The 24,745-nt window shown below is 50.4% G+C and overlaps 1 protein-coding gene across 1 annotated transcript; it reads right to left on the bottom strand.

The window, feature by feature from the left end:
- Positions 1–3,465: 3,465 nt before the first annotated feature.
- Positions 3,466–5,443, bottom strand: NOG (noggin). Its single transcript, XM_043902730.1, has one exon. The coding sequence runs from the start codon at positions 4,833–4,835 to the stop codon at positions 4,137–4,139; it is 699 nt and encodes a 232-aa protein (XP_043758665.1). The 5' UTR covers positions 4,836–5,443; the 3' UTR covers positions 3,466–4,136.
- Between the last annotated feature and the right edge of the window lie 19,302 nt (positions 5,444–24,745).

The following is a 24,745-nucleotide window of genomic DNA, read 5'->3' as shown; positions in this document are numbered from 1 at the left end:
TAGGAGCAGTGTAGGCTTTAGCATAAGCTCAGATTTTTGAGCCATAACGTGCCACTGACTGTATCACTTTGGGTGAAACGCTTCAACTTTCTGAGCTCCAGTTTCCTTATTTGGAAACTAAAGACTTCGGATGAGAATGTGTATAAAGGGCCTAGCTCGGCTCTTGGCACATGGCAAGCCATTAATAACTGTTTGCTGAACAAATGTGACAGGATGGTTGATCACCTTCCTGATGATCAGTTACAATTATGGCAAGATTGGAGAGAATGCTCTCACACCCCTCCCCCACCAATAAATAAAAATTGAGGGGGGGGGGAGAGAACAGTGAAGACGCACCAAGGAGACCCAGTCACCCTCAGCTATACTAATCTGTGTGATCTTCAGCAAGCCCCCCGAGGTCTCAGCCTTCTCATCTGTATATCGAGGGGTAGGCATTGGAATCTAAGCTCCCCTCCAGCTTGGGCATTCCAAGAGCATTAAAGAAAAAGGATGAATCACCCCTTCAAAATACCAGTATGGGCTGGGCCCTCCGCCTGCTGTCCACGTCCAGCACAGCTAAGAGCTCTTAATGCACAGCCAGCCTCCCCCTGCAGCTGCCACCAAACTTCAAGCCCCTTTCCCAGGAGTCTCAGAAGCAAGACTGATAATGGACCCCTGGCCTTCTCCATCTCAACAGGGAACCAGATCCCATTCCCAGACTCCAGGGGCCAGAGGGCCCTCCCCTAAGGGGGCTGGCTTTCCGTGGACATTTGGCCTCCGTGTGCGTGTGTCAAGTGTGGGGTTGCTGGAAGGGCGGAAGGAAGGGGAAGAAGGGAGGAGTTGAAAACAGAAGAGGGTTGATGAGTGAATTGGGGCAATTGGGGCAGGAGGACTAGGGTGCTGGGAAACCTTGCCATTCTCTTCCAGGATTTTGAAAGAAGTAGAAGTGTCTGTATCAGTAATAGTGATAAATCTCCATTCTGGGGAGGGCGTGGTCCCTCAGCAGCTGCATAAATTCACAGACACGGGCTGTCAAAGCCTCAGAAGACACCGAGATCAATTTTCCTTCTTACAGGAGGTAGACACGAGGTGACCGCAGAGGACAGTTTCTGGCCTCTCTGCCCAGAGCTCTCTACTCCTTTCCGCGTTGATGCTATTATTAGTATTATCAACATTAATAATAATGGAGACGTAACCGGCTGTGCCTTAGTCACGAGGTTCCAGGAACCAGCGCCGCCTTCGCTCTCTTGTGGGGCTGGCTGGGTTCTCCTGGATCTTCTCTGCTGGTCCGGAACCGCTGCGGGTCTGCCCTTTGGGTCTGTCTGTCCAGGGGTCTGTCTACTGCTGGTCACGTCTGCAGCCCGGGTCCTCCTAGCTCCCGCGGACTCCCGCTCTGGAAAGCCGAGAAGCTCGCTGGCTGCGAGCGGGTTTTCCAAGTGGGCAGGGGTGGGGAGGAGGGGCAGGCTGGCCTGCGGGCGGAGGGAGGAGGGGGCGTCGCGAGGGGAAGACCTCGCATTGTAATCCAATGACATTGCCAACGTGGGGGCGGGGGCGCCGGCCTCGGCGCGCTCTCCGAGTTTTGGCTGCCCGCCCAGCTGGGAATAACTCTCTTCGCATAATTCGCGTGTTTACCAGGCATGAAAATTCTTGCTTTCGGCTCCCCCCGCCCAGTAAGCCCCCTCCCCTTCCCCCCCGCCCCACCACCCCCGCCCTGTGCAAGAGAGATTCTGTCTAAAAAAATATTGGCCCGGGGCACAGAAAGTTTTGCATAAATTCATAAGTGATGAATGGCTGATTTTAACATTATTTGGGTATTTGTCAGAACTTAACAAATATACATGGGGACGGCGGTTCATAAACTTAAACATCTCAATATCCCCTTTCTTCTGGAAATAAATTACGTTTGTTTGCCGGGCTTGGAGTCTTAAGGTAGCCGACATTAGGAATATTTTAAAAGCCATCATCCATCGAGCATGTCTCCCAGGCGCCAGGAAGATTAAATGAAAGAATCATAAGATGGAGGTCTTTAACTTTTAATCCTTTTACAATGAAGCCTCAGATAGTCGCGGGGGCAGGGTGCCCTCTCTGGGGGGAATAATGCCGTTATTCCTCTGCTCTCGGTTAATGAATACCCTAACGTCTGTCCCACGGCTGACGGAGGCAGCGCCGGGGAGGGGGTCCGGCTCCCGAGCCAGGCTATTGAAACTAGGAGCCACAGAGGCTGCGTCGGGAGGGAAGAAAGCGCCCGGCTGGAGGGACGGGGCGGGCGGGGCCGGGGGCTCGGCGGCTGCGCCGGGGACCAGCGCAGGTTTGAAATAATTAGCATAGATTCCCCGGGACTCCGGCCTGGGGGGCGGGACGCCGGGAGGGAGGCGCGGGGAGGTGGCCAGGGGGTGGGGAGGGAGCACAGGAGAGCGACTTCGGAGTCCAAGATAAATAAAAGGAGTGCTGAGCGGTGTCAGGAAGCCGGCCCACGTGGAGCGGCGCGGATGGGCGCCACCGCGGGCTGAGGCGCAGGGATGCGCGCGAGTCCCGAGCCGGCCTCGGGACGCTGGCTTCTCGAGGGGTGGGGTGGGGGGCATGTTTTGCACGTCGCTTTAAGAGGTCACAGGTCTGTTACCCCTTATGGAACCCACACGCTCAAAGATCTGACTCCGATTTCGCCCCCCTCTCCCACCCCCACGTGGAGTTAAGTGTCCAGAGGGGGTCACGCCCGGTGCCCAGCTGTAGATCCCCGGGGGTGACGTTTTTTCACCCAAATTCGGACTCCTCTGAGCCCTCCTTAGGTCTCAGGGAAGGGAGGAGGAGGTGAGTGTCAAATCTCCCAGCTATTCCCAGCAATTCTGGCCGAGGGCCTGGATTTCGGGGCCTCAGACCTGCAGGACCCTGGAGGCTGTGAGTGTCGATTCCAAGGGATCGCCTCCCCATAGCTTCCGGGAGTGCAAAGGGTTAACGCGGGCGGGTTGTTGGGGGGGTGTGTGTGTGCGAAGCGGGAGGGGTGGCGGGATCTGGGTGGGCGCGCTCTGATCTCCCTCCTCCCCCCCCCCCCCCATTCCTCGGGGGTCAAGTTTCAGCGGCACTCCGCCCCCAGGGTAGGTGTGAAAGACACGTGTCCCCATTGTGAAGGGCCTGTCAGGCAGGACAAAGCAGCCGCCCACCCTCCCCCCCCACCCCCGCCCCTCGGCCCAGCCTGGGGTCAGCTCCAGGGGGCCGGCTGGGTGTCGAGGTCACGATGGGCCCGAGCTTTGGTGACATAGGGAGAAAAGGCTGGGAGACTGGGCGGAGGCCACGTGATGCTCAAGTGAGGAGTTTGAGAATAGCCCCCCCCCCCAATGAAAAACTGGACGGTCACTTCCATCACCCCAGAAGAAGGGATGAGCCCCTTCTCCCAACAAGCAGAGTAAGCACAGCGGCGCCCCCTACCCGCCCCCCCAACCCCAACCCCCCATCAATCACCAACACAGAGAATCGCAGTGTGGAGCGCAGTCGGTTTTAGTGGTTTTCTTTAATCCTGCTCTGCACTTCTTTCTCATTTACTACACGGGATATTATAAAGAATAAATAGCAGATACTCTTAATTTACAATGATTAGTCATTCCATTTGTTCTCTATATTTACAATAACTGTAAAATAACATTGAACTCTATAGCTTCTTCGAGGTCCAAGGAAAACCAAAACACTTTCCGAAGAATGGAAAATAGCTTTTTAAAAGTCCCTCTACAAAAGTTCTCCCCTCTCTTTGTACTTTAAGAAAAAATAACTTTCCCCCCCATCCCTGCTTCGCCATGCGAAGGGCACTGTAATATAAATAGCAGGTTAACATTATTAGCAACAACCAGAATAAGTCTCTCTTTTCTCTGTTCGTTTTTTCCTTTTGCTTAAAAATTTTTTAAAAATACAGTAGAAGCCGGTAACTTTTAACGTATAATACTGACCTTTTAATAAGTAAATTAAAACTGGGACCGTATATACACACAGATATACATTCCTACACAGTTAAACAGTGCATTACATGAACCAGAAAGCTAGGTCTCTGTAGCAAAAAAAAAAAAAAAAAAAAAGTTCATTGAATCCCCTCGCGAGAGGGTGGTGGACCGTGCGGGGGGCGTCGGTGGGGATCGATCAAGTGTCCGGGTGCGGGCGGGGGGCCCTGAGTTCTAGCATGAGCACTTGCACTCGGAAATGATGGGGTACTGGATGGGAATCCAGCCGCAGCGCTGGCCCCCGCGCCGCTGACAGCGCCACCGCAGCACCGTGAGGTGCACGGACTTGGACGGCTTGCACACCATGCCCTCGGGCACCGAACACGAGCGCTTGCTGAAGCAGCTGCCCACCTTCACGTAGCGCGGCCAGAAGCGGCTGCCCAGGTCGTTCCACGCGTACAGCACCGGGCAGAAGGTCTGCGACCACAGCCACATCTGTAACTTCCTCCGCAGCTTCTTGCTCAGGCGCTGCTTCTTGCCCGGGGCCAAGCCCTCGGAGAACTCCAGGGCTTTGATCTCGCTCGGCATGGCCCCCGACGGCCGCTGCCGCAGCAGCTGGTCCAGCTCGGCCAGGTCCTCGGCGCCCCCGGCCGCCACCCCGCCCCCGCCCGGCCGGTCCTCGGGGGGCGAGGTGGCCATGAAACCCGGGTCGTAGTGGCCCCCGAGCAGCGAGCGCAGCAGCGTCTCGTTCAGATCCTTCTCCTTGGGGTCAAAGATAGGGTCCGGGTGTTCGATGAGGTCCACCAGAGGCAGGTTGTCGCTGGGAGCCGGGCGGATGTGGAGATAGTGCTGGCCGCCGGCCGGTGCCACCCGCAGCCCCAGGACCACCACCAGGGCGTAGAGGGTGACCCCCAGACTGGGGCAGCGCTCCATGCCTCCGGCGCGCGCCCGGGGCTGCTGCTTCGTCCCGCGTCCCCGGAGGAGAGCACGCCGAGCCCGCGGCGCCGCCGCGCTCCCCCGTCTCTCCGGAGGCGGCTCACCCGAGGCTGGGCAGGCGCAGGGCCGGCAGCATGAGTCGCCCGCAGAGCCCTTCGCGCGGCGCCGGCTCCCACCCGGGCGGAAAGGAGGCGCGCAAGCGGGCCGCCACTCTCCTCCCTGCTCTACGCGGGCAGGCGGCCGCGGCGGGGCATCCGAAACCACTCCAGGGCGACCGCGGGCGCGGGAGGCGCCGGCTGCTCGCTGCCTTCCCGGGCCGGCGGCGGCGCGGGGCGCGTGGACGGGCCGCTCTCCCCGCCTCCTTCTCCCGCGGCTCGGCGTCCGGCCGCTCGGGGCAGCGCCGCGACTCGGGCCGGTCCTCGGGGCACTTCCCTCCGCCCGCTCGGGGCTCGGCGGCCGGCTCTGCCCGGCGGACTCCAGCGGCGGCGGCGGCGGCGGCGGCGGCGGCGTCCGCGCACGTTGGCACCGGTTTGTCTGTCTCGCAGGGTCCAAGCCTTTAAATTTCCTGCACTTTCAGCTCCATCACCATGGAAACCACTGACTCTCTCGGCGTTGCCCCCTCCCCCTTCTTCCCCCCAAACAACAACCCCACCCCCCACTTCTCCACCCCCGAGGAGCCGGAGCCGCACAGGCTCCGGGGGAAGCCGCCTGCACTCGCCGCGGAGGCGGCGGCGGCGGCTTCGAAAGCGCCCGGGCTGTGCCCCGCCGGACCCAGATGCCCCGGGAAGCCGACAGCCCGGCTGCCCGCCGGAGCTCACAGGCGGCGGCGGCGGCGGCGGTGGCGCTTGGCAGGTCTCCGCGCAATTTTCTCTCTCCCCCACCACCCACCCCCCTTCTCCTCCTCCGGCAAAATGCACCGCCCCCCTCCTTTCTCCTGGAGCAATGCAACTGGGGCTCTAGGCGCCCCGCCAGGGCCAGTCCCGGGGAAGGCTCGCGGCTGCGCTGGAGCCGGGCTGGAGGGTGCAGGGCCGGTTTTGGGGGGTGGTCGAGGCGGGGGTGGGAAGAGCCTCACTAGCTGGGTATTCTGCCCCGGGAGGGGAGCTGCGGGGCGGTGCTGGGGGCTCGCTTCTCGGTGCAGTTCGGTGCAAGGAATGTCTCCATGTGCAGGGAGCTTTTTCCCCGGGCGCGTCTCGCCTTCTTCTTCTCTCCCGGGCTCGGGCTAAGTCCCCTCCCCCTCCCCCCAACGCGCGCGCACAGACACACACACACACACACACACACACACACACACACTCACACACAGACACACACACACACACACTTTGCGCCGGAGGACTCCAGGAGCTGCAGCGTTGCGCAGCGTGATGCAATTCCTAGGAAGCCTCCGGCCCGTGTGTTCCCCGGGCCCTCAAGGGGGGTCGGCTCCTCACCCTCCCCGTCCCCTCGGCCGGGCCTGCACCCTGAGTGGCCGAGCTGGAGGGGCGCGTCCGGCTTCAGGGGCTCCCCTCGCCCGCCCGGCTCCGCGCGGCCGCCGCTCGGCTCCCTGGGGGCGGCGCGCCCTCTGCCGGCCCGCGGCGCTCCCTGCACCCGGCGCTGGAGGGGGGCCGCAGAGGTGGGTTTGTCTGCGGTCCACTTGACCCGACTGGGTTTGTTTCAGTGTCCGCGTCGTTGTGTGGACGTGGGCGTGCTGATGTGCGTGTGTGTGCGTGCGCGCTGACGAGTGAGTCTGCTGCGTACTTCCGAAGAGGAATTGGCGGCAGGGCACCTGAGTCCTGGCCGGGGTCTGCCCCGATGTCCACCCTGATGGGGCTGTGTTAACCTCGGAAGAGCCACCTTACTTTCTGCGTTAGCGACATAACCACATGACTCTTCCGGATCTACCTTTCCGTGGTTCTGAATAAACCTCCATGATGCTTTCTCTTCCAGGACCAGTCTGTCTCTGATGGGAGGTGGATATTGAAATGACACTTCTGGTCATTTTTCCTTGAATGAGGGGCTGAATCCAAGCTTAAACACTCAAACTCAGTTTCCTTTGAGGGGCTGTGATTGGAGTCTGGAAAAAGCTGGGCAACAGAGACTCGGCGTGGAAGACTCAAGCATTCACAGCGTTCCACAGTGTGGAGTTAGAAGTCTCGTTTTGACAGCCTGAATCACTCCAGTTCCTTTCCCCAAAGACCTGTTTTTTTCCTTTCAACCTTTGCAGCTTCCCTCCCACCCCACCCCACCCCCACGAAACACACACAGAAGTTTATCATCTAAGGAAATACACTTTGTTCCGAGGCACAGTATTTCTGGAAAACCCCAGCAACTGGGAGGGATGGCTAGTTTCAGCTGAAATCAGTTCCTTAAACTTTCAGATCTAGGCAGTATCTAGAATTAGACAATCAAGGTACTGCCTACAAGGAAATCTTGCTTTGAGGAATACAGGAGGTAAGAACAACTAACTGGTTGCTTGAATTGCATTGATTCTGAAATAATATGGGACGAGAACCTTGCACACAGTAGGCTCTTAAACAGCACTCCTTTCTTTTTGATGTGCTTTAGGGGGCTTGGCACTGGTTTGTTTTCTTAGGAAGATTAAATGTTCCAGAACAGTTCTGCCACTGCTGTGAATTAACTAAGAGAATAATTTTTCAGTAAAGAGTTCAAAAGGTTAAATTCTAGCCCAGCTCTCCCGAGATGGCGGGTTCCAGTTAGTGACATTTTCTTGTGCTGTCTTCTCTTCCATTGATCTCCTCTCCTTTCCTTCAGATCACCTGTTTTTGTTTGAAAAGCAGCCCAGATCCTTCAGTCCTTTATTTAGGTCGGGTAGAATGAAAACAAACCATGTCAGACAATAGACTGGGTGACCTGTTTATAGAATGTCCACTGGGTGAAGACTGGGCCGGGGCCGGGGTTGAGGGGGCAGTGGACACAAAGGAGAAAGAAGTCACAGTCAATTGCTCCCTTCCGAGATGTTTGCAGTCCAGTGAAGGGGGATATGGTAAGTGTATGAAGAAAACTTTAGAAGAGTGTGGGAAAAAAATCTCTAAATTCCCCTAAGAGCATAGACCAGTGTTTTGCAATCTTTTAAAAAACTCATGCCCACTTTTGGTAAATATTGCAATTTCATGCTATCTTCTGAATGTTTGAAATTTTATAATACATTATGATGATTCCCTGGTGGCTCAGATGGTAAAGAATCTGCCTGCAATGTGGGAGACCCAGGTTTGATCCCTGGGTCAGGAAGATCCCCTGGAGAAGGAAATGGCAACCCACTCCAGTATTCTTGCCTGGAGAATCCCATGGACAGAGGAGCCTGGCAGACTGCAGTCCATGGGGTCACAGAGAGTTGGACATGACTGAGCAACTTCACTTTCACTTTCATGATGACCCAAAAAGTTGAAACAATTATAAGCTATACTCTGTTCAAACCACACTTTCTCTTCTTCAGTGTGGAGTTCTGAAATGCCCCACTTGGGGCACCTGCAATCACTTCCCCACTCCCTGCTACACTAGCGTAGCCCATATACTTAGATACTGGGTGAATCTGGGCATGCTGTTTATTAGAAGCTAAGTACTACCAATATCTTTTTTTTTTTTTTTTCTACCAATATCTTAATAGTGAGCTGAACTTTAGCTGGGCTTGGTGAAGAAAAAGGATATATTTATCTGAGTAGATAAAGGAGGAGATTTGAGTTTGCATAAAGAAAGGAAGCACACCATATCAGGGATGGCTAAAAGAGCTGGGGTGTGGGGAATGGGAGAGTAACTGTCATAAACAGAGATGCTCAGCATAAAGACAACCTTCGCAACAGGTGGATCTCAGTTAGAATTCTGGTCCTGCCACTCACCAGCAGGGCTACCTTCTCAACATGGGCATCTTAACTCCAAACTTCCATTTCCTCCTCTGTAGAATGGGGATTATACACACCTCTCACAACTGTGTTCTGTATCCTTTATAGAGATAAAGGAGGCTATGCTTAGCTCAGTAACCAGGGCAGGTTATACAGTGGGCAATAGATTTCCAACATATGTTAGTTCTTCTGGGAACCCCACCACCTTTGATTGACCATCTCTGATTTGAGCCAGAGGGGCTTGGTGGGCCTGAGCTTCTGTTGGAATCACCTCCAACACTGTTGGGCCTGCTTTCCGTCCACTCAGCGTGTGCAGCTGAGCTGTTCTCCATGGCTCCTGGCCTGCAGGAGCTTAGGGGTGGGAAGCTGGAATTTCTTGGGGGGACTCAACAGCTGACCCATTTCCATGCTTCTGCTGCTCTATTTAAGAAGGAGCTTGACAAGGGGGACAAAGTGGGTATATGTATTCAAAAAGAAGCTGTGAGTGGTGGGGAGATTAGCTAAAGGAGGGATGGTTATCAGTTCAGTTTACTGATCAAGGGGAGCAGGCGAACATCAGGGGGGATTGGCCAGGGCCCTGGGTCTTGGCAGCCTATGAGGGAAGAGTCTCATCAACAGCGTGACTGCAAATCCATTCTTGGAGATCTGTGTCCCAAGATTCTATCCCTGCCAAGTGCTCTGGTCAAGGGAGGCTGAGGCAGCCTTCTGAACAATGGCTTTGGCAACTCCAGGTCAAGGCAGCAGGGCCCCGAGGACACTTACTTATGCATCTTTTCTTATTTTCAGCTGATTCTCAAAACAATTCAATAATTTGATTTTATTTTATTTTTTGGCCATGGAAGCATAGCCCCAAGGAAGCTGTGGGTGACATGCAAAGGACGTGGGACTTGACTTTGGAAAACCAGCCACCTGCCAGCGGTGTGACCCTGGGTGAATCACCGCACCTCTCTGAGGCCCCGTGACACAGAGGGGTCAAGAGACAGGAGGCACCGCAGAGGAGAAGGCATGTCCACAACTTTTAGGCCCCGCATCGTCCCAGGCACACAAAAATTGTCACTCTGATTCTGATGGTCTTTTGGGTCCCCTACATGTCGAATTTGATGGGCTTGCTCTCAGTGAGACCCCAGATGGCATCTTTGGGCTTGACCCGACTGAGCAAAATGAGGACAAGTCAGCCACAAGGCTTGTCACTTTCCTGTCCTGACTGCAGGGGGAACGTGAGAGGGGAGGGGGCTTGTAGGGTGGGAGCTTGGTGGGCACCAGGCAGGCTGCAGGAGGCAGGGGGAGCCCTGGCCAGTTCAGGACCGGCAGCCAGTGCAGCTTGGCCATGAAGTCTAATATTTTGAGCGTGATTATTTCGGTGATGAGATTCCCGCGACAGCAGAGGAGTTCTCAGCAGCATAGGAAGGGGGGAGGGGGTGGGAGGCAAGAAAGAGGAGACTGGGAGGGGAACGGGACTCCAGATTGTGGGCTGGGGTGGGAGCACGGATAAATAGATGGGCAGCGCGTTTGCAGAGAGAGCGGCAAAGCTAAAGCAAAGGCCGAGGGAGGCAGCGAGAGAGGTCGCTGGGCCCTGACCGCGCCTCCCTTCCCAGCCTGGCTCCCGCGCCCCCGCCCCGCCCGGCTCCGCTGGGGAAGGGGAGCGCCTCTGGAGCCCGGTGGTTCATTCATCTCCTGATAAACTGTTTATCTGAGTTTTAACGAGGGCGCCTCTCTCCCAGCCCTGGAGACAGCAGCCTCCTCGTGTTTAGCCGGCCCTGGCGTGGGGGGCCTGGGGCGGGCGGGGGAGACGCCGCGTCCTCGGCCGGCGCGCTGGGTCTGCCGCGGCCTTCGGCTCTGCAGGGCTTCACCTCGCCTCTCCGGGGCTGGGGTCTGGGCCTCTCTGGACTCGAGGCTTTTATCTGGAAAGGAAATCTTGTTTTATCGTTTCTCTCGGTTCACTGTGTTGTGTGCGAACGTGCATGTGCGTGCGCACACACACACACACACACACACACACACACACACACACACACACATTCCCTCTCTAAATATACACACACACACACATTGAAAAATCAACCACCACTTGGTTCTGCGTTGTGGACTCCTACCATAGGCGACCCAAAATTTCAAAAGGGAAATGAATGGAATGCCACCCCCACAGCAGGGACAGCACAGGAAAGGATTCTCCAAAGGGAAGGAGGGAGATGCTGTTCTGTGAAAAGGCAACTGTCACGGATAACAGAAACGAAAACTCTAGTTGTTCTAGAACTTGCTTCCCTCTTGCCATCATTCTCCCTTAAGAATCCACACGAGTGCACACGCTAGAGACACTGATACATCTGCTGAGGCGTGCACCTCCCCCATCACAACACACAGAGCAACAGCACACAGACAGACCGGGGTGCACACCCGCGCACACACACACCACGCATGCTCCCCATAGCCTCCACCCGACCCCCGCCGGCCCTCCTTTGCTCCCCAGGCTGTAAGGGTTCCTGGAGAGAGTCCCTCTCAGCCTCTTACCATGAGGAATTTACACACAGCCCTCCCCCCATCAGACACACAAGCACCCATCTCAGTTAAGCTCACATCTCCCCCACATCCTCTCATCCTGCTGCCTCAGATAGATGTTTATTGAGATAATATGGTCTAGCCTCCCTTATCCCCTCAAAGACTCAAGATAACAAGGAGACAGGAACTCAATGGAGTGAAAAATACAGTGAAAGCCACTGCTTTGTGAGTAGGGTGATTCACAGGTTCCAGCCACTGTTTCTGTCTAAATGCAGAAGTCTCACATCTCTGAATTTTTTTCGTAGCCCCTACCTCTGTCTCCTCACCATCCAAGCATCGGTGCAGACTTGGAATGATTTGCTATGACTACCTGCTGTCATCCATCGGTCTTATTTCTCCATATAGTCACCGGGCAGGTACCCTGATTCCAGATACTCTCAAACACTATTGGGAAAATAAAGAAAAATAAGCACGAGATTACAAGTCAGGATGTCAGTTGCCACGATGAAGCACAGAAATGCTGCGGTGGGGGTGGGGAGGATCCAAAAATAAACTTTTTAGGAAATTCAATGTCCAGTGATCCAAGGGCCACTCCTCAGGCTGAGGAGTGAGGAGGGGGCATGGGCTGGATGAAACTCGGGGCAGTGTGAGGAGGGAACATGGTCCAAATTCTGTAACAAGCTGACCATGGCAAGTGCTGGGGTTTGAGGGCTAATGACGGGAAGACTAGGGGCTTATCGTGGGCCATCAAGGGTCTCAAGCAGTTTAAAAATCCAATTTGAACTACACTTGAATTTAGAAATACTTGAAAGAATATGGTGATCACAGGTCCTCAATATTTTAAGACAGCCTCTATTAAAAAAAACCCAAAACTTTATTCTGATCAAGGTCTAGACTGGTTCAGCCCTAGAATCCTTGTTTTTATTCTCTATGAAGGGTTTATGTGCAGGGGAAAATCTCTAAAATATAACTCATTAATTGTAATGATTACCTCTGAAGAGTGGGGTAAGTGGGTGAGTTGAGAAGGGGAGAGAGCTTTCCACTTTATGTCTTTGTATGTAAATCGGCTTAAAAAGAGAGTGCAATCAAAAAACATTTTTGCATTTAAGGAAAAGTCAGCGAAAGATTAAAATCAGTGCACTGAGAGGCAATGACTTGCCCCAAAGTGACTGTCAGGCACAAGTAAAGCTGGAAATGGCATTTAAGGTTCTTCATGTTGAAAAGAGTTTTGAAGTCAGCCCTGGGCTGTGGGGCAGGGCTGACTCCTATTCTAGGAGGATCTTTGTTTCAGCGTTAGTTAAATGATTCAGCGCTCCTGTGTGGTGGTGAGGTGAGGGAGAAAGAAGCCTGTTTGAGGAGGTTTTTGTGTGCAGATGAGAGTGTATGTACGCAGGCCTGTAAGTATGCGATAGGCACTGTTTCATGACACTTTAATCTCCCATCTCCGGCATCTACAGAGAAATCAGATTGTTTTCAAAATAAAGTGATACCCTCATCAAAACCCACCACTGGGCTGAAAAACAAAACTAAACTAAAATGCACCAAAACCCAATCTCAGGCTTGATCTAAACCCTGCTGTCTGGAATGAGTTTGGGGTGGGGGCTGGCGACTGGAAGCATGTCACCTCAGTTGAGGGATTGGGGGACAGAGTCCCCAAGTGACTACAAGAGAGGGTTTCTCTCCCAGCTGCCGGTCTTAGAAACAGGACTATGAATTTAACACGTGCCAGAAGTTTTTGTTGTTGTTTAGTTGCTAAATCGTATCCGACTCTTTTGCAACCCCATGGACTGCAGTTTGCCAGGCTCCTCTGTCCATGGGTTTTCTTGGCAAGAATACTAGAGCGTTGCCATTTCCTTTGGGGCTTCCTCTGTGGCCAAATGGTTAAGACTTCCAGTGCAGGGGGTAGAGTTTGAACCCTAGTTGGGGAAGTTAAGATTTCACATGCCAGGCAGCCAGAGAATGCTGGAGTGGGTTGCCGTTTCCTTCTCCAGGGGATCTTCCTGACCCAGGGATTGAACCCACATCTCCAGCCTTGGCAGGTGGAGTCTTTACCACTGAGCCACCAGGGAAGCCCTCCAAAAGTTTATCATGTGCCTTATAAATAGTTTCTTATCTACATCTAACAGGAACTTCTTGGAGTAGGAGTGATTAAATCCTCATTTTATAGATGGGGACAGATGAGGCCCATAGAGATGAGGGAGCGTCCCAACGTCATTTTTGATTCTGAGATTATCTCAAGAGGTAGGGAGAGGCTTCTTAGCTCAGAGCTGTGGGCTCAATGGGGCCTTCTTCCTAAGGCCTCAGTCTTCGTTGGTCCATAACTGTTCCCTTAGTCTGACCCATATCCAGCTTCCTCCAGAGGTCATCAGTATCAACCAGAAGGCAAGGGAGATTTACTCTGGCCAGTGACTTTTGACAATCTGGTCAGATCTGGGAGAGGGCTCATTTCAAACGCCCCATCCCCCAGCCTACCCACAGTCCTCCCCTCCATAATGGAGCATGACTGTAGTAAAATGAGGCTTTTGATCAAGCTTTCTCACATCACTCTCAAGACAAACAATGTCTCTGAAACCCCCAGCTGCTTTTATTTTTCTTATATCTAAGGTTTCACCTTAGAATCGTTACCCAGCTTCATTAAAAAATGCCCTTAATTAAGGAAAAAAATCATGACATTTCATTATTGTAACTCACAAAACATACCCATAGTAATTGAAAAGAAGCTTCAAAGTTATAAAAACAATCTTTGCAAATTTATAAAACGGGTTCCTACCTTACCTTCTAACCATCAGGCATCTCCCACCTGTCACAATGATTTTCCAACCTTTTCTTCAGCACAATTAGTTAAGATTGTAAGTAAACATTAATTAAAATACAAATAAAAGTATATAAGACAGTGGCCAGTCCTTCACCAGCATGGTTGGTCGGTATATTTGTGTTTAAACACAAGACTTTTCTAAGATATGATTCATTATTTATAGGATTTTTAGGGAAAAAAATAATTTTATAAATTATTTATATGCATATATATTTAAAAAATTTCCCCATCCATGGTAGATAGATGGATAAGGTTGGAGCTAAGTCCAATACTTGGGCCTCTGGGTCTGCTCCCTACCTCGCTACAAAAGGATCTGATACGCTACAATTTCAGACAAGGGTTTCTCTCCTTACACAAATGCCTAACCATGTTAACTAGTTAATGTAAAGCTTGATTAAACTCGCAAAGATAATCCCTAAAATGCTGGGAGAAGGGCCCTTGAAGTGCCCGGAGGTGGCAGGGAGGGGGCGGGCTGGTAATGAGGCAAGGTTGTGGTTCCAACCTCATTTTCACTTCGCTGTGTTTCAAAAGTGAATTACAGCAGCGGTTCAGCAAAATACATTGAGAAAAATGCAAAGCTGCCTCCCTTACCTCCTGGAGGATTTGAGTCACCACAGATGAGCCTTTAAATGTAATAAGAAGCATCGTAATTATCCTGCCACAGGGTTAAGAAAATCCTGGCAGATCCCATTTTATAGAACTCTGCTTTTCTTTCAAGCCCCTAGCCCAGAAAGAGAGGCAGCTACATTCGAGACTAAATGTTTATGGCTTAGGCTGCTTCAACAGTGTGGATGTTTACTTCTGAGATAGTCCTATTGTTCTATGTGTGATTTCAATATGCTTTTTCTAAATATTTTGACAGCCGGGCGAGCTTTGAGACACTTGTCCTCTTTTAGGGACCACAGGGCCGTGAAGGGTTGTGAGGTGGGGGATTGGTGAGGTCTCTGCCTTATCCCTGATAGCACCTCTCCTTCATCCACAGCCCTCGGGGTCCTAGGTGAGACCCTCATCTCTCACCAGCTTCCCGCAGAGAAGGAGGGCATGCCAACAGGACTGGCCCGCCCCAGGCAGGAAGCTTCCTGCCGAACTGCCCTGAAGTGCCCCTCTCATTTCTCCCAAAGTCTTGGCATTCTTGAAGGAGAAACAGGCTGAAATGAACTTGTATATAGAAATGGAATGACTTACAATTGTTCGAAAGCTTTTAAGGGTTCTCTTGGTTATCCTCCGGATAACATGATGACATCGGAGGCCTTTTCCGATCTAACCTTGATCTACCTTTTCCCTGCCTGTTTCTCTCCCACTCTGCTGTCCACCTTCTATTTAGAGAACTCCTCAGACGTCTCTCCACATCGCCTTCTCTGTCTCATCATTATAGCTTCTGTCTACGCTCTCTCTTTTGCAAGATCATTTGCAGCCTTCTAGATTCGGCTGAAGCATGGCCTCCTCCATTCTTGATTCCTTTTGGGCAGAACGAATTGCTCCCTCCTCGAATCTCCTGTGTCATCAAGGAGCTCTTCCTTTAGGTTGTGGATTACCAGATGGTAATCCATTCTAGGCATTTGTCTGTCTTGACTACTCGTCTCAAGCTCTTTATGGGAGTTCATCTCTCTAATCCTGGTACCTAGCATTGTGTTTGGCGTACCATAGATGACTAGTGAAATGAATGGCTTCCGGAACTTGTGAATTGCTTCTGGGGACAAAAAGCAATTCAGATGGATCCTGGTAGTGCATAAAAGGAGACTGTGGTGGGGAAAACTGCCCATCTCTGAATGAATGCGGCAAACCCAGACTGCAGTGGCTTACGTTTAATCTTTTTTATTTATTTGGTCATCCTGCTTGGCTTGCAGGCTCTTAGCTCCCCAACCAGGGATTGAACCAAGGCCTGGCAGTGAAAGCACTGAGCCCTAACCACTGGACAGCTAGGGAATTCCCTGTTGGATCTTTTCTTATAAACTAGGTCCCTCGTAGGTATCTAGAAAATAAAAAGACCAACTTGCCCAAAATAGATGCTTTATTATTTAACTGGTGCACACCAATAACTTGCCTGTGCTGAACTGGAGACAGCCTGGTTGTTGTACCAACACCTTTAGCAGCCTGAATCCTCACAAATTAGCAGCTCAGTATCTTGAGTTCTGCTGTCTTTGGCAGCACAAGCCAGCCTGGGCCGGGCAGAGGGTGGGGCGAGATTGGCTCCGTCCCAGCAAGCTGCAGCTTGGGCTGGGGGTCGGGAGTAGCTGAGTGATCCCAGCTCTTTCTGGGGAGGCACAGCTGCTGTGACATGTCAGGCTGAACTCAGCCCATGCCCTTGGAAGGGAAGATGGTGGAGTCTTCCACCCGCCACCCCTGAGACCCTAGCAGCCAGTGCTTCTGGGAACTCTTTTCTCTCCTTTCTGCCCCTACTGCTCCCAGTCCATGCTGTCTTCTTGGAGAGGTGGATTCAGAAGAGTTTCCAAAAGGGCAGAAGAGCACTAATCTCTCTGAAGAGTAGGCTCCCCTCGTATCTGATTCTCCTTTGTGTAGCCGAAGAGCTTTGCACAGCATCTGGCTCCGTCAACACTCACTGGGGGTGGCTGGATCAATGGCTAGGTTCACTGTCAGCACCGACGAGGTGCAATTCCTCAAACATCCTTTAGGTCCTCGAAGCTGTCACTCCATAGCCCCAACTGTCCAGATAACCTGGTCAGAGGCACCCCTCCGGGTATTCTTTCCCAGCCTGAATGACACAGCCCGCTGCATGAGCTTCTCAGGGGCAGCTCAGCATCACCCAGGCTCTGTCCACCTGGCATGCAGGGTAACGCTTTGAAGAAGAAATGGATTAAGGTATTGGATTACAGTTTCTGCAGCCAGGCTCCGGGCCTGAGCTCAATGTCCTCCCCCGAGGAGGGTGACTTGGCAGAACAGTTCAGGCGTCCCTCTCCTCCTTCCTCACTTCCCTCCAGTTGCCGCTGCTTTCTGGATGGGGTGAGGAGGGGGAGAGGGGGGACCCTCACTCTCATAACTTACATTGCCAGTTTCTGAAAGGGCGAATCTTAGGCTTCTGCAGATGGTCTGTCCTGCCTCATGGCAGTGTGAAGATGTGGGCAAGAAAAGTCAGTGGGTGCTCTGCGTGAGTGCCAGCAGGGCAGAGGCCCAGCTTGGCAAGAAAATTGATGGCAACCTCTTTCTCTTCTTCTGCTCTCTTCCCGGAAGAGTTCTTGCTGTGTGCATGGTACATGGCATTATATTTGTTATGTCATGTAGCCTTCAAAACATCTCAGTGTATAAGCAAGGACACTAAAACTCAGGGAGTCAAGAGACTTGACCAAGGTCACCCAGATAGAAAGTGGCAGAGCTGTGGTTTAACTCTGCCCAACCCCAAACTTGTGGTCTGTTCTTGATTGCCCCTTTTTATTTCATCTAGGATTCTGCTTCTCATGTTCCTTACACAACTAATAAATATGGAAAGTGGTGGTGAGGAGAGACACAAAAATGGAATTCAAGGTGACTTACAAAATAGTAGTATAAATTATTAATGGATGCAAACATATGTGGTAAAGCTTTTTTTTTTTTTTTTTTTGTGGTAAAGCTTATAATGGGAATTATACACACCAACTTGGAGACAGTGGTTATCTTTGGGGAGAGGGAAGAAAAGGGTGATCTACTTGGTGGGTGTTTAAATGCATTTTTATTTTTTAGAAAGAGGATGAGAGCTACCAAAACAAACATAAAACAGAAACAAATCTTTGGTGTCCCAAACCACAATGAGATATCACTTTGTACTCACTGGGATGGCCATTATATGTATATACACACAATGAAAAGAAGTGTTGACACAGATATGGAGAAACTGGAACCCTTGTGTACTGCTCGTGGGACTGTAAAATGATGGAAGTGCTATAGAAAGCAGTATTGGAGTTCCTTAAAAAATTAAAATAGAGTTACCATAAGATTCAGCCATTTCACCTCTGAGTATATATCCCAAAGGACTGAAAGCAGGGACTGCAACACACATACACCCATGTTCACAGCAGCATTATCTACAATAGCCAAAAAGTAGGGATAATCCAAGTGCTGTTCATCCACAGAAGAATGGATAAGCAAAATGTGGTGGATACATACAATGAAATATCCCTCGGCCTTTAAAAGGAAGACAATTCTGACATATGCTCTAGCGTGGATGAACCTTGAGGACACTATGCTGAATGAAACAAGTTCTATCACAGAAGGACAAATACTGCGTAATTCCACTTACACGCAGTACCTAGAGTAATCTAAGTCATGGAGGCCAAGCAGAATGGTGGTTGTCAAGGGAGAGAGCAGGAGAAAGAGCGAGTCAAAGTTTACTGGCTACAGAGTTTCAGTTTGGGGAGAGGAAAAGAGTTCTGGAGACAGATGATGGTGAAGGTGGGACGCAGTGACGATGTACTTGATGCCTCTTACAAATGGCTAAAACGGTGAATGTCACATGACGAGCATTTGATCACACATGTACACGCGCCCTTGACGTCCAGCAAGGAGGGGCGGCACTTCTTCCCACACAGCTCCCTGTCCCGCGCCCCTCTTCTCTGGCTCGGTCCCCATCAGGGGTCACTGGACACCGGGTGGATGGGGGACTCCCCTCCCCTGGGCACTCCCGGAGGGGGCCTTCCTGACTCAGGTAGGCGGGCACTCCGGCTCAGAGGACGTTCATCCGAAAATAAAAGCCGTCCTTCAGGAGTCCCTATGGATGGAAAGGCTCCCTTCCCGGTGCTCCGGAGGCCCACTGCAGCCAGCCCCCTGGGCATAGTAAGAGCCCTGTCAGCCAGGGCAAAGCTGCCCGACCTCAAAATCCCAAATTAGCACCTGGCCCTTCGATAGGGCAACTTTGGTTTAAAGTTTAAGTGAAACCTTGACAATCCTGCTGCCTTGAGGGGAGGCCTTGGGCGGCTCTCATAGGATGCTCTTTCTTCGCAGGAATGCGATGGTGTGTACAGTGTGGTGTCTGCAGGCAGTTCCTACAACTGCAATTAGGGCCTTTCAATGGAGGCGTCAGCCACATTCAAAGTCTGAACGTCTCACCCATGAAATTCATAATGGGATGAAAGTTCCATTCCGGGACTGACAACTTCAAATGGAATTCGGTGTAATCGTTTATTTATTTACCGGGTTGCCGGAGTGGGGGATAGGGGCTATGCAAAACCCCCTCCGCACCCCCGCCTCCCATCCCCCCCCCCCCCAAAGTTTCCAAGGATAAAAATGAGGGTTGGGATTACATTTGGAGGGAAGCAAGGCTATATTTAAATAGGCTTTGGAAAGAGTGGCTCCATGTCTGAGGCAGTCCGGAGCAACAGCTCCATCCAGCCCGGTCTGGGACATTCCAGAGAATCGTATTGAGAGACCTTGTGCTAATTGGTTCCAATTTATCAGATGCGATGTGTCGAGGAGCCGGGCCAGGTCTGAATGCTCTAAGATCTGCGAGGACAGCGACCTGGATCTACTCCAGGAGCCAGCGGGGCCTTCCATCCGTGCCTTTGCCTGGCCCGCTCTGATGGCGATGGCCGTTTAATTAATTCTCGAATGCCTCCTTTTTAACCGAAGCTTACCCAAGTCATTATGCCATTAGCTGCCTCTTGGTAGGCCTTTCAGTAACTTGGGTTCGTCTTATTTACACAAAAGCCGAGGCTTTTTGCGGTATTAAGGGCGCTGGGAGAGCCAGGGCTGGGGGCGGGGGGCGGATTTATTTGTAATTACAGCGGGGTTCTCGCTCAGTCCGTCCCACCGTTCTGCCCATTCACAGGCTCCGGCCAGGGCTGGCGCCAAGGTCTCCAAGTTGCCCTGTGTTTATGTCATTGAGACGAGGACAATATTTCAGTGTGGAGCCAAGCCACAGGGATCCACTCTATAAAACCCTCACTAAAAATAGACGCGCCAACCCCCGCCCAGCCCCCTCCCCGCCTCCGCGGCTCCCTCCACCCGCCCCCCGCGCGCAGCACCCAGCTCGGTTCGCGGGGAGACAGGCGTGCTAAATCGGCCGCCCCACGCCGCTCTAGGCTTGGGGGGCTGGAGGGACGCGAGCTCCTTTCTTCCCGAGGAGTTTGAACGCGGAATAAAAGGCGTCAATTAGCCGCCTTTAGAGCTGACAGGGCAATTAAAGCTAAATTGCAAGACAGGGAGAGCTGGAGGGAGGAGGAAGGGAGAGAGGCAGAGGGAAGGAGGCGAGAGATCGCCAATGTATTTTTGGTGACAGCTGCATTTTTGAGGAGGGTAAACCTCTACAACTGGTTGTTTGGATAGATTTTCACTTGTGAAGTGATATTTTCAGAGAGCACTGATACTCCCCGTTTATTGCACTTTTCATGTTAGATCTGAGCTGCTTGGGAAAATGAAAACAAAGTGAAAGGATCTTGACTTTTCAGTCTCTCCCAACAGGCTGAGTTAGATGCAAGGCGAAATTGTTAAGAGTAGATGGCCCGGTGGGCTGAGGCCACTGCAACAGGCAGCAGCTAATTTGGGCTTGGGGGATCCCAGAGTTTAGAACTGGTGATTCCAACATAATGCCTTTGCACATTTCCATCACCAGCCTAGGACCCGAAGGTTATAACACTATCGGGAAATGGTCTTTTCTGGTTAACTCTGGAGTAATCATCCTGAAGGAGCAGCCAAGATTTGGTTTGGGGTTTGGGAGGGGTCTGAGACTGACTTACACAGGTGGGAGTTGTTAACAAGGGTGGTATTGATTTTGATTCACTGTTGCAACAAACCAGGTTCCAGGGAATGGATGCAAGAGGTGCTGTGTCCCAGGATGGACACAAGAGAGAAATACACTGCAATCAGAGGAGCAGACAGCCTGAGGAAGCTAGAGCTCTATCACCCCTTCACAAGCATCCCATCTTCCCCTGGCCCCCAACCCACCTGTGGAAGAAACAGTAACCACGGTTCCTGAGAGGATGCTTCCAAAGTCACCTTTGCTTTGCTGGGCCTCACATCCCCCATCCGACCCTGTAATCCTGTTCACTTTATCTTCCCTCACTCGTTAAGAACTACTATTCCCACCACACCTACCCTGGTCCTGGCACTGTGTTAAGGACTTGCCAGGCACTGAACCCAAGATGGATGTTATTCCTATACCTATTTAATGTAAGGGGAAATTGAGGCCTGGAGAGATTCAGCAACATGTTCCAGGTCATTCTGCTAGTAAGTGGGGAAGCTGGGATTGGAACCAGATCTTAAGTCTAGAGACTGTGCTCTTGATCCTTACAGTGTTCTTCCCCTGTGCAAGGCTCCCGTGAATCTCCAGGAAAACTTACATACATGAGATCAGTGTTCATTTGGATTGGGCGAACTTTGGAGCCCTCAGGAAAGGGTGACTTGCAGTCCTAGGACCCTGGTGAGACTGCAGGGACAAAGATCAGCATGCGTAGTAGCCCCAGTTTTGAGCTGAAGGGGCCTGAGAGTGAGGTTTAGTGGTTTGTGTCTGGAGCTAGGGTCCAGAGCTCCTGGATTTCTTAAATGAGAATCTAGTCTCAGGAGCATACTGATATTATAATATTTCAAGACAATATCTTGCTCTAGCATTGCCATTTTGATAGCTCAGGAGGGTGAGAGGCCAAAGCAGTTCACACAGCTGGTCATGACTGTGAAGTCAGAACCAGGATTGCAACCCTGCCCAGGGCTATGTCTGTTAACAAGTAGCATTTTCAAACACTGAATTTATAGGTCCACTTGTACTGCTTGATTGAAGCCCCTGAGGGGCAAGGACTGGTTTTAGGAGCTTTAATAGATATTTGATGAGCAAATGTGTACAAGCAATTTAGAAGTGGTTACAGGTAGGCAAACATTTGATATGCTAATTACAGACCAGTCTTAACTGCACTCAAAAGTATTGGTGTTTGGTCACAGTTTGGCCTCCTCATCTCAATTGCTTAAATCAAGTAAAATTGCCTTTCTGTGTATATCCTGAGTTCTTCTCTGTTCGTTCTACATTTAGTAATTTTTTATAGAATGTATAATATGAGCATTGTACATATTACATACTATGAGCATAGTACTGTCCTGGACTGTAAACAAAATAAGCCAATTCCTCACCCCAGTCCGCATCAACCTGGTCTGGAAGGCATTGCTGTGCCATATTGTACGTAATTGGGATTTGGTCTGGTGAGGTTTGGATGGTGAGAGGTCCAGGTTAGTTTCTGCAACTTGAAGGCAATGACTGCATGTAATTTTTGTTTGTTTGTTTTTTCTAATTTTCTTCTATTTATGCCTAAATGAGTGGCTTTTAACCTTTAAGTTTTTTAAATTAGAAAAATGACCAAATAATACATTGTTAAAATTTGAAATAATGAGGAATATAAAAAGTAAAAACACAGAAGTGTCCCACATCCCTCCCTAGAGTAGCCAGTGTTAATAGTTTGATGGTTTATATTCTCCCCCTGGGGGTATGTATATACAATTGTTCAGTACATTATGTAAACTCATACATACAAGTACAGAGTTGGAGCAATTCAGTCAGTGGGGCAGGATAATCATACTTGTAATTTTGTAATCTGCACTGTTGGTATCTTGCATAGGCCTCAGGATATCTTTAGGAAATCTCAAAATCAGATTTTAATGATGTTCAGAAAAGAGAACTCAAGGGCATCCCCTTGCAGCTCCTTTTACTTGCCTCCTCTTCCCTGAAATCATAGGCCCCCGGGCAGCCTGGCCTCCATCTGAGGCCCAAGAGATGGGCCTCGATCTGAGTCTTTTTCCTTTTCTTTTCCCTTTCTTGTATTTGAAACAAAGATGGTTGATTCTATTATTCATGTTGTTTTCAACTTGCTTTATTTATTTAACAATGTGGATATACATCCATCAGTACAAGCAGAGTCATTCATTCTTTTTAATGGCTGCTTGCTGTTCCATAGCATGCACATATCATGATAAAAAAATTTGTTTTTGGACTAACAAGGAGCATTTTGGTTTTCTCCAGTGTTTGCTTTTTATAGGGAAAGTTGCAATGGAACAGCTTTGATGCGTATCCTGTGCTCACCTACCTGACTGTTTCTTTGAGATAAGTTCCTGGAGGTGAATTGTTGGCTTTGAGGCTTTATACATTTATGATTTTGATACTGCAGATTTTTTTCTCAAAAACTGTTTCAATTTTTCAATTGCTAAGTGTAGCAATTGACCAGTGACGGACCCACCACTGAGGGAGGAAAGCAAACCCAGGCTGTCCTTCCCCACTTTTGTGTGTTTTTTTTTGCATAAGGAATAATTATGTATCATTCCAGGCAGACGTAATTTTGTTCCAATCCCAGCTTTGCCATGAACTTAGTTATATGATATTGGACAAAGTGCTTAACCTAGTTCAGCCTTGGTTTTCTCATCTGTAGAAAAGAGAGAATACTAGCACATGAAAAGATGTTCAGTATCTCTAATTATTAGATTAATGCAAATCAAAACTACCATGGGGTATCACCTAACACTGGTCAGCATGGCCATCATCAAAAAAATCTACAAATAACAAATGCTAGAGAAGATGAGAAGGAAAGAGAACACGCCTACACTGTTGGTGGAAATATAAATTGGTATAGCCACTATGGAGAACAGTATGGAGGTTCCTTAAAAGACTAAAAGTACAACTACCATATGATCCAGAAGTCCCACTACTGGGCATATAACCAGAGAAAACTGTAATTCAAAAAGATGCACGCCCTCCAGTGTTCATTGCAGCACTATTTACAATAGCCAGGAGACAGGGAAGCAACCTGAGTGTCCATTGACAGATGAATGGATAAAGAGGATGTGGTACATATATACAATGGGCTATTACTCAGCCATAAAAAAGAATGAAGCAATGCCTTTTACAGCAACGCGTATGGGCCTAGAGATTATCATACTGAGTAAAGTAAGTCAGACAGAGAAAGGCAAATATCATATGACATAGCTTAGAGGGGGAGTCTAAAAAGTGACATAGATGAACTTATTTATAAAACAAGAATAGAGCCACAGATATAGAAAATAAACTTATGGTTACCAAGTGGGAAGCAGGGGAGAAATACATTGGCAGGTTGACATTGAACTACACACACTACTGTATATAAAATAGATAATGAATAAGGACCTACGTATAGCACAGGGACCGCTACTCAGTACTCTGTAATGACCTATCCAGGAGAAGAATCTAAAAAAGAGTGGAGGTATGCATAATATATGTATAACTGATTCACTGTGCTGTAAGGCAGAAACTAACACAACATTATAAATCAACTATACTCCAATAAAAATTAAAAAAAAAAAAGAAAAGGAAAGGGAGAATAGTAACTGTCCCGGAACTCTTGTGAGGTTTAGAGGAAATGATGGCACACAGTGCTATTTCAACATTCATGTCCCACACAGTGAGGCATTTTAGGTCATTACCCCTCACATCATTTTAGTTGAATGTTAATGACAACAACGGTGAACGTTTTGTTGTGTTCCAGCTTACAAATCCCTTTAAGCATTTCGTTTACTCCACTTCTATAAGGTGTCATGAAGCTGTGTCTCAGGAAGATGAGGTGACCTCCCCACAGTCCCGCAGCTGGAAGTGGGGGTGCTGCGTTCCTGCACCAGGCAGAATCCCTCAGGCTAATTCCATCGTGCTTTCCTGATCTGCCTCCTGTTATGGCTTCAGAGGTCCATGGGCATTTGTCCAGTTTGGAAGCAAATAGAACCCATCACCTGGGTTGGTGCAAAAAGACCTAGGCGCTTCACTAGCCCTAATCCTGCTGAGTTCTACCTGGAGTTTGTCCTTGGAATACCGGGGAGCTAGCAGAGGGTGGAGG

The sequence above is a fragment of the Cervus elaphus genome, chromosome 5 (genome assembly GCF_910594005.1).
Source record: "Cervus elaphus chromosome 5, mCerEla1.1, whole genome shotgun sequence".
NCBI lineage: Eukaryota > Metazoa > Chordata > Mammalia > Artiodactyla > Cervidae > Cervus > Cervus elaphus.
The sequence above is the reverse complement of the archived record's forward strand: the minus strand, read 5'-3'. Positions and strand labels throughout refer to the sequence as shown.